Source organism: Lithobates pipiens, unplaced genomic scaffold, assembly GCF_037356315.1.
Source record: "Lithobates pipiens isolate NorthernLeopardFrog02 unplaced genomic scaffold, aLitPip1_a1.2 Scaffold_19, whole genome shotgun sequence".
In the NCBI taxonomy this organism is placed as follows: domain Eukaryota; kingdom Metazoa; phylum Chordata; class Amphibia; order Anura; family Ranidae; genus Lithobates; species Lithobates pipiens.
Genome location: NW_027507764.1, coordinates 465144881 through 465154891, shown reverse-complemented (window position 1 = coordinate 465154891; position 10011 = coordinate 465144881). Strand labels below are relative to the sequence as shown.

At 44.6% G+C, this 10011-nt stretch overlaps 1 protein-coding gene across 2 annotated transcripts in view; it reads left to right on the top strand.

The window, feature by feature from the left end:
- Nucleotides 1-1978: 1978 nt before the first annotated feature.
- ARFGEF1 (ARF guanine nucleotide exchange factor 1) overlaps nt 1979-10011 on the top strand; it is a 273924-nt gene continuing 265891 nt past the window's right edge. Inside the window, exon 1 of one of the 2 annotated variants that reach the window (XR_013277668.1) lies at nt 1979-2320. Coding sequence is in view for 1 of the 2 variants with exons in the window: in XM_077492840.1 (XP_077348966.1) it covers nt 2224-2320 (97 nt within the window). In the remaining variant the exon portion in view is untranslated. The remainder of the gene's footprint in view (nt 2321-10011) is intronic. The other variant, XM_077492840.1, reaches the window with a different exon arrangement.

Sequence of the window (10011 nt, the reverse complement as noted above, 5' to 3'; positions counted from 1 at the left end):
TCTGTACTCATTAGCTAGTCTGAGCGCAGATATTCTTTTATTTATGATCATGTGACTGCCATGATTGGCTGTCACATCATCGGAAAGCAGCGATTGGGAGCGTTACGTCATCCGCCAGCAACTGTGCCAGCGCCAATAACTTAAAGTGATTGTAACCCTTCAGTTTTTTTTTTTTTTTAAATAACAAACATGTCATACTTACCTCCACTGTGCAGTTTGTTTTGCACAATATGGGCCCGATCATTGTTTTCTGGGGTCCCCCGGGTGCACTCCTGAGTCCAGCATTTGCATCCATAAACACAGAATACTTGACTCTGCCCCACCCCCCCACGTCATTGAATTTGATTGACAGTAGCTGGAGCCAATGGCTGTGCTGCTATCATTCTATCCAATCAAGAGCTGAGAAGCCCGGGCAGAGAGGAAGAACACGTCTCCACCAAGGGAATGAAGGGCTCAGATGTGTACAATGGGGGGGAGGGCCGGTCAGTGTGAGAAGTTTTTTCACCTTAATGCATAGGAGGTGAAAAAACAGTGTTTACAACTCCTTTAATTGAACAAGCTGATTGGCTAACATGCACAGATGCAGCAGATTTTGCACTCTACAGTTTTAATAAATAAATCAAACCCATTGGGTATTTATTTACTCTGTACAACCTCATTTTTTTATATTCTTCCAATAAATTGGGTAACATATTGTGTATGTTTGCCCTAAAATAAATGAATTTTTTATTGAAAATTACAGCTTTTAGTTGCAAAAGTAATGTGTGAAATTAAAAAATTTCCATTACCACCATTTTATTCTCCAGGGTGTCTGCTTTCAGAAAATATTAAATGTGTGGAGGATTTACCAGTCTTCATGATTAAAATTATTTTTAAAACGTGTACAAAAAACACCCTGGCAGCCATAGGGTTAATAGGAGCGAGGCACTGCATGGAGTGTGCAGCTCTTCCTCTTCCCTTAGAATGGGGATGGCAACCCGTCGATCGCAGTCTATGGTCAACCGCATACTGGTGACAGGTAGATCACAAACAGGTCCCTGCGCCTTGCACCGCCGACTCCGGCCTTCCAGGTGCCGCTCCTTCTGTGCATGTGGAGTTCCAAAGTCGGCCAACAGCCTTTTTTTTATGGCGGCCGCTGCCAGCAATGGATATTCAGGCTCACTTCACACTGGTGAGATTCCTGTGCGGGTTCCTGCATCACATCTGAATCGCAGGCAGCCAAATCAGTTTGCAGAACACAAAGTGCAAACTGTGCAATCGGATCGCATGGGTCTGAACATCCATGCGATCTGATTGCAGTGCAGACAAAATAAAGGATCCCGCACCATTTTGATGCAAATGCGATTTCAGCCAAAGACGCTGTATGGCTAAATTCGCACTGCACAGACATCGCATGTGATCTGCACAGGAATACGGTGCGAATCACATGCGATGTCTGACATCACACCCAGCCTTATGGACAGTTTGTAAATCAGCAAAAATGTACAAACTGTGTGTAAATTTAGGGAGGGTTGGCAATCCTGCCTGGGAGGGCGTGTTGTCACCCTAAGGCTGGATTCACACCTATGCATGTTTTGTGCTTTTTGCATTTTGCAGATTTGCACTACAGATCGTGTTCCATAGGAAACCATGATCAATTGACTGTAGTGCAAAATGCAAAAAGCACTAAAACTGCATAGGTGTGAATCCAGCCTAAGACAGGAGGTGTGCTCCTGGCCAGATGAGCAGGTGATAATAAAGGAAAGTATGATGTGATATGAGATATTGGGGTTCTTTATATACACTTTATTAGTATGGTATGGAGTGAGCAGCAGAGGATTTCCATGCTCGTCGTCTGCCCGGCTGGGGTGCGTACACTTCCGGGGTCAGGGAGCCCACCTGGGACAGCCCCTGGAAGGTGTGATGGGGGACACCGACTGGCCCCGCCCCGGCCTCCTCCCCACCCCGCCCCCGGGTGTTGCCGCAGTGTCTGCTGTGGGCGGGGCTCTGCCTGACGTCGCTTCCTTCCAACATGGCGAAGAGAAGAGCCGAGCTTTCCTGAGCAGCTGATCCCCGTCACCGAAGCCGCGACCAGCCTTCCCCGGGAGACAGACGGAGAGCCCCCCGAGGGGTGACGTGTACTGAGCAGGGCTGTGATGGGGCGGCCCCCGCCGGGCGGACATTAGCCGGGGACTCCGTACTGTCAGTTCCTGCCTCGGATCGTACAACCCCCATCGTCACATCATGTTCCTCACCCGGGCCCTGGAGAAGATCCTCAGCGACAAGGAGGTGAAGAGAGCCCACCACAGCCAGCTCCGCAAAGCCTGCGAGGTGGCCCTAGGTGAGATGACTGGGCGGCATTGTCACAATGGAGGAGGACCGGGGACAGGCTGACAGGGGGAGGGGCTGTGTGTGCCACGGGGGGCGGGGACACAGGTACACGGAGGTGATAAGGGGTGGGGATAGGTGGTGACAGGAGGCGGGGATAAAGGTACATAGAGGTGACGGGGCGGGGATAAAGGTACATAGAGGTGGCAAGGGGCGGGGACAAAGGTTAATAAAGGTGACGGGAGGGGTCAAATAAATAGAGATGGCAAGGGATGGAGGTGGCAGAGGGCGGGGACAAAGGTACATAAAAGCGACAGGGGGCGGGGAGAAAGGTACATAGAGGTGACGGGGTGGGGATAAATGTACATAGAGGTGACAGGGGGCGGGGACAAATGTACATGGGGATAAAGGTACATGGAGGTAGCAGGGCCTGGGGATAAAGGTACATGGAGGTAGCAGGGCCTGGGGATAAAGATAAATATAGGTGACAGGGTCTGGGGATAAAGATAAATATAGGTGACAGGGCTGGAAAAAATGTACATGGAGGGGACAGGGCCTGGGGATAAATGAACATGGAGGTGGCAGGGGGCAGAAACAAATGTACATGGAAGTGACAGGGGGTGGGGACAAAGGTACATGGAGGTGACAGGGGGTGGGGACAAAGGTACATGGAGGTGACGGGGGTGGGGACAAAGGTACATAGATGTGAAAGGGGGTGGAGACAGAGATGTATAGAGGTGGCACTCGCAGCTGGTTGTACACATGTGCATTGTGTGAGGAAGTGTGGTCACGTGACACATGCTGGCAGTGATGTGGTGTAGAGCCGGGCACATCCAGGTATATATTACTAGTCTGGATGACTGTACTCTGATCCCCAACACATCACTGTCTACTAGAAGTGTAAGCAACACATTTATTGGCCCCCATAGGACAAAGTGGCATTTTGGTGCCACTGAGGAACCCTTCATCAGAGAGGCACTGACTACAAAGAGAAGTGCACACAAGCTTTAAATAGGCAGACAGACCAATCACAATCTCCCAACGTTCCAGGGCGGGCTTTGTGATTGGTCTGTCTGAGCACTGCTGTTTGTTGTCATGACCTGGAGGGAGTCCACAAAACGTCACTTTGTACAAATATATACCATATAATGTTTTGCCTGATATTCCCTTTGTTGGTGTGTTAGTAATTCTCCTGTCTTTGGACTTTGCATTGGATGCCACCATCCATCACTTCATTGCAGTTTTAGGATTATGGCCTCATATTGACAGTGACATATATCCATCTATGGGATGTTTCTAAATATAATTCACACTGAGCATTTACCTGCATTCAGGTGCATTCTGTTTAGCTGCATTTGGAGAAAATAGATTTTTTTGTGCATCCAGGGGCAGATTAGACACTCTGGGTATAAAGGCATGTGGGCACAAGGTACATTTACATGCAGGAGAACGTGATTAGGTGTGTTTATACCCCCCAGATAATATCTCCTGTGATTAAACCACATGAGTGTCGCCCAGGGCTATAAAGAGCACTCAGGATTACACACCTATACAGACAGTATTCCCATTCCCAACACTGGGACAGATGTAGAGTTTTATTGCTGCCTGGGGGAATATATATATATATATATATATATATATATATCAATTTTTTTTTCAGTGGATGTGCAGTACAGTCATACAAGTAAAATGTGACTTTTAGCCTGGGTTCACACCTAGGCATATGTATGTGCCTTACTATTCCTTCTGATTGGAACCAATGCACTTATACAGTGTAAACAAATGAATCTGACCAATCAGTGCCCCAGAATTCATGGCTGTGATTGCACTGTATGTTGTGGTGCTCTGTGCTGCTCAAAAGTAGTGCAGGTAAGTTGTTATCTCGTATGTTGAGGCTTCTTAAAGGTCCACTGAAGGGGACTGCTGCTTTATAGTTTTTCTCACCTTCTGACACTGGGATTTAAATAAACTGTGCACTTTGGAAGTGCAGTTGCTCCAGAGCTTAGTAAATGGGGAGAAGCTCTGCTGACTTCCATCATCCAATCATGTGCAGAAAAAAATGCTGTTTTCTTCCTTGCATGTGATTGGGTATTCTTTGTAAAGTGAAGCTTTACCTCATTTACTAAGCTGTGGAGCAACTGCACTTCCAAAGTGCACAGTCTGTTTGTTTGCCTTTAGTAAATCAACTGCAGTGTTTTATGATACACTGGTATTTAGGGTGCATTATGAAACCTGGTCCCATTCCTGACTCCCCCCCCCCCCCCCCCCCCCCCACCTGCATTATATGGTTCTTCTACCTGGAATGTTCCATTATTTTTATTTTTTTTATAATTTAGCACAGCTGTGTATGGCTCTGTTTGCACAACCATGTTATCAGTTCTCTGGGATCTGTGAATGGGAAAACCACAAGTGCCATCTGCCACCACGGCAGAGGAGCTCACAGATCGCGCTGTCACAAGTGTGATGACGTCACTGCACTTGTAGTTTATGGTTTACTTCCTCCAGCACCACATCTTCTGTACAAACCTGGAGCTGGGACGTGAACAGATAGGAGCCTGTGCAGTACACCCATGATGACTGATCATGGTTTTAGTTCTCCATAGGATTCAATGCAAAATTTTATAAATGCACATTTCTTTCATACTTTATTAATGTGCATGTGTTTATTACATTTATACTAAAAGTGGACTATACCCTTAACAGAAAACGTCAGCGCTCACATTGGTGTGTATGGCCCATTAAACTGTATTGTTTTGTGGTTGTGCTCATCTGTAAAATCTACTTCTGATGGCAGCCTGAGGCCTTGTGCACATGGGCGCATTCACCCTTACAACTGGCTTATTTTGACGCCTGGGAAGCACAGGCAGTGCATGCAGCCTGCTGCCAGAAGCCCGTCAATGACAGGCTACAAAACACTTTGTCTAAACGTGGCTTTATGCGCACTTTGACAGTATTTGTCTACAGGGGCAAATGTGCATGGGGCATATGCCCCAAATGCTGGCTTTCTGTGTGGGTGACATATGGCCTGGTGTGCGAGAACTACTAGTATGTGCCTCCTGGGTGCCAAAATACTCTTTCCATAATGCAAAAAAAAAAATGTGCACAAGGCCTTAGACTAGAGGTTACCATTGATGACTAATTTCTGCCATCCATTTATCTGTCCTTCAAAGGAAATACTTCTTGCTTGGTTCCAGTAGGCATATGTGCTATTTCTGTTGACTTCTCCAGAGTTTGCAGTGACTATACAATGGACACAATAGATATGTTTTTGTCTCTGTGGTTACCAGATGTATAATGCAATGTATGTGTGTGTGTGTCTGAAGATGCAGAGCACATAGGAGCGATAATGGAATACATAAACTCCAATGTTCTAATCTATGGTTACCCTGAGTATTTTCTTGTAGATGTGTCTGATCACTGGAGAATCGTGCAATTCAGGAATTTTACCAGTCCTGGATTCACCATTTTGTATTATTTTTTGCACATTGGACAATCTACTTTTCCAGTCTGCATGTTTTTTAGTTGTTTTGCTCTTTGGTACACATGTTTACTACGGAGTAGCCAGCCTTAGTGCCCGTTCACAAAGGGGCGACGCGACTTGCAGCGCGACTCACAGACGCGACCTGCACACGACTTCAGCGGCGACTTGCAAAATGACTTCTGTATAGAAGTCAATGCAAGTCGCCTGAAGTCGCCCCAAAAATAGTACAGGAACCTTTTTCTAAGTCGGAGCAACTTGAGTCGCTCCTATTAGAACGGTTCCATAGTACAGAATGGAACGCGACTTGTCAGGCGGCTAAGTCGCCTGACAAGTCGCGGTAGTGTGAACGGGCACTTATGGTATAGTAAGGATACAGGTGATCCCTGGCTCCTTACTATTGCCTATTGGTTTCTAGATTGGACCAACTGGCAGCTTAATCCTGTGTAAAAATATCCACATATCAACAAACCCATGCATTTGGGAACCATATCAAGATGGCGATATTTTGTTGGGAACCATATCAAGATGGCGATGTTTTGTTGGGAACCATATCAAGATGGCGATGTTTTGTTGGGAACCATATCAAGATGGCGATGTTTTGTTGGGAACCATATCAAGATGGCAATGTTTTGTTGGGAACCATATCAAGATGGCAATTGTTTTGTTGGATCTGCAGTTAGAATGTAGAATTTAGATCGTCGTATACAGTATATCTCTGATCCTGAGAATATATTGCCTAAATGGTACCTAATCTACTGACCCCCCCCCCCCCCCCCCCCCCTAACTTTTCCTCCCATCTTACCTTCTTCACTGCGTCAGCAGTAGGGTGCACCAATACCGTTACTATGCATTTGCACAAGTATTCGTTTCAGGTATCGCGGCTTTTGCACGGATACATTTGCAGTGTGATTTGAGCCCATATAAAATGAATGGGCTCAAATCGCACTGTAAATAATTACAAGAAATTTGAACAGGAATGTAGTGTGATTCCTGTCCAAATCGCATGCTTTTTTTTTCCGCATCACTCCTGTGTGATCCCAGGTTTGTTATAGTGACTAGGGATGCACTGATGCACTTTCCTTTTTTTTTTTTTTTTTTTTATTTGGTTTTGTGAACCCAGGCTAAAGTCGCTATAACAAGCCTTGGTTCACACAGAAACAATGCGGGAAACTGCATGCAATCCGCACAGGAATCTCACCACATTCCTGTTTTAAATCTTTCGTGATTCTTTGCAGTGCGATTTGAGCCTATTTATTTTGTATGGGCTCAAATCGCACCACAAAGGTATCGGTTTCAGGTATCGGCAAATACTTGAGCACAGGTATCGGTACTGTCCGATTTAAAAAACAAAACAAAAAAAAAAACAGTGCATCGCTAGTCATCAGCAAATCCAATGGTTTATTTTAGACCCCTTTTACACTGGGGCAGGTTTCAGACGTTTTTTTGTGCTAGAAATAGCGCCTGAAAAAACTGCCTCCCATTCTCTGCAATGGGTGCTTTCACACCTGGGTGGTGCGCTTGCAGGACGTTGGCAAAAGTCCTGCAAGCAGCATCTTTGGGGCAGTTTGGGTGCACTGCATACAGTGCTCCCAAAACACTCCTGCCCATTGCAATGAATGGGCAGCGCTTCCGAAGCGATGCAACACTGGAGTTTTAACCCCTTCCTTGGGGTTAAAAGCGCCCTTTTAGCAGCCGTAAAGTGGCACAAAAGCACTGCTAAAACAGCGGTAAAGCGCCACTAAAACGAGCTGCGCTTTACCACTAATGGCCAGCACTTTAAGTGTGAAAGCAGCCTTAGGAATCTGCTGCTGCACTCCTGACCCTGCAGTGTCATTTGCTTCTATGATGCGGCTCTGAAGGAGCTGTCTGTCCCTTTCGGGTCTTTGACAGGTCCACTTTAATTCTACAGCTGACTTTACAGAATATTGTTTTATGTAGGTTCGCCATGGAACAGACCTGACTGTGAGATTGCCCAGCATTGTCTTGGATGGTGACTGTTTGGCATTGATTTATGGACTAATAGGTTTGTTTTCAGGCAGACCAATGTAATTATATCCCATTGAAGGCACCTGGTGATGTTTAGAGGCTAAAAAAATAAAAAAACGCATGGAAACCTGTTAACTGCAGTAGTTATCTGAATGCTAGTTTATGCCATTGAAGGAAAGCAGAGCTGATTTGCCTAGGGGCAGAAAGGATTTTTCTTGTATTTACATAGACTGTGCACCTGATCACATCCGGTGGTGATACACGGCTCATGTCAGTGTTGTTGATTTGATCTCTTTGCCTGGTGATGTGAAATTGAATAAATTGTTAAGATTACAGATGGCTGAGTTTTTTATTTTTATTTTATTTTTTGCATTGATGCATTCATTTTTATCCATTATCATGGCTTGCTTGAGCTCAGAATATTTTGTGATCTTTGGTTTTATGCTTTTTAGAAGCCTACTTATTTCAGATATTGGTTTATTCAGCTTTTGAAATTCAATCTAATAAAATGAATGGGTTTGAAGAAGAGCTCCTTGATTAAAATATCTCTGTAATAAACGTGCCTATCATCCAAAAGTACTTCAATACCATGGACAGCAAAAACACAATGCCTTGTATCTGGACATGTGGTTATGCATTTGGCTGTTACATTTTATTACAACTCAAAAATGTGAACCTGACAGGAACCTGGGCACTTCCAACTAAACATATGGTGAAAACGCGTAGGTGGAAATTGTCAGTGAGAAACGCGTGCCTAACTGATTAGCAGGTCCAAAGATATAGGCAGGGGAAATTTGATTAAAAATTCATTGGGTTTTGCCAATTAAACTTTTTATTATGATTTTTAATAACAAATATGTTATACTTGCCTGGCATTCTGGACTCCTCCTCCTCCTCCTCCTCCTCCTCCTCCTCCTCCTCCTTTTCCCTGTGCCCCCATGGAAAGCTGCATCCTTAGGTGGCATGCGCGTGGCTTGATCCCGAGCTGCGCTCTGTGTGTCCATTGATGCATAGTGTTGCTCAGCCCTGCCCCTGCTCCCTCATCACTGTATTTGATTGACAGCAGCAGGAGCCAATGGCACCCATTTCTTTTATTGAGTTGAGTGAGGAGGGAGAGAAAAAGCAATGGCGGATCAAGATCAGGCTTGCGTATTTATTTGAGAGGACTGGGTGGGAGCTGACAGTAGTGTTTCTTTTTTTTTTTTTTTTTTTTTTTGCCTTCTGGGGAACATACAGGTCCCAGAATATGGCGGGACCATTTAGAAATCGCAGCACGACTCCTGCATGTGCAGTAGAAAGCCGGTTGTGAATCCTAAAGTCCTTACTGCCAGTTTCTCTTACTTACAATGCTGGCACCTGAAGCCGATTGACAAATCGGCTTAGGATGCCGGATTCCAGGACAGGTAAGTATCCCTATATTAAGTCAGCAGCTACAGTATCTGTACCCACTGACTTTTAAATTTTTTACAGACTGTAGCTCCTCTTTAACTACTAGCTGACTGATATATATATATATATATATATATATATATATATATATATATATATATATATATATATATATATATATATATAATTTATTATCTCTACCAGGATTATGGCCAGTGGCTGGCTTTCTCCCACCCACTGCTCGCCGGTTCGCCCGAGAAACAATCCAACAGTGCTGCCGGCTGGCCACGCAAGCAATTTAAAGAGTAAATCTTCTTTGATCACCTTTATGGCCTTGGAGGAGCGGAGCGACATTATGACGCAATTTCCGGTCCAGACTGGAAGTAAACAAGTGCTGTGTTTGTTTGTTTTTTTTTTCAAAAGAAGAGATTAGGGGTCGCGCAGAAGCATACGTAAAGTCACGCTTACATGTGTAAACAGTATTCGCAGGTATCTTCACGATTTTCTAGAGCAATAATTCTAGCACTAGACGTACTCAATGACTCTAAGCAGGTAACCTGTAAAGGTGTTTAAAGCATTGCCTATGGAGATTTTTAAGTATTGTAGTTTGTCGCCATTCCATGAGCATGCCTAGTTTTAAAGCATGACATGTTGGGCATCTATTCACTCAGCGTAACATCGTCTTTCGCATTTTACAACAAAAATTTGGGTGAATATTTTATTTTTTTATTTTTTCTCGAAGTATATTTTTTCAAAAAAATAGCATTTGCAAAACCACTGCGCAAATACTGTGTGACATAAAAAAAATACAAGGATCACCATTTTATTCCCTAGGGTCTCTGCTAAAA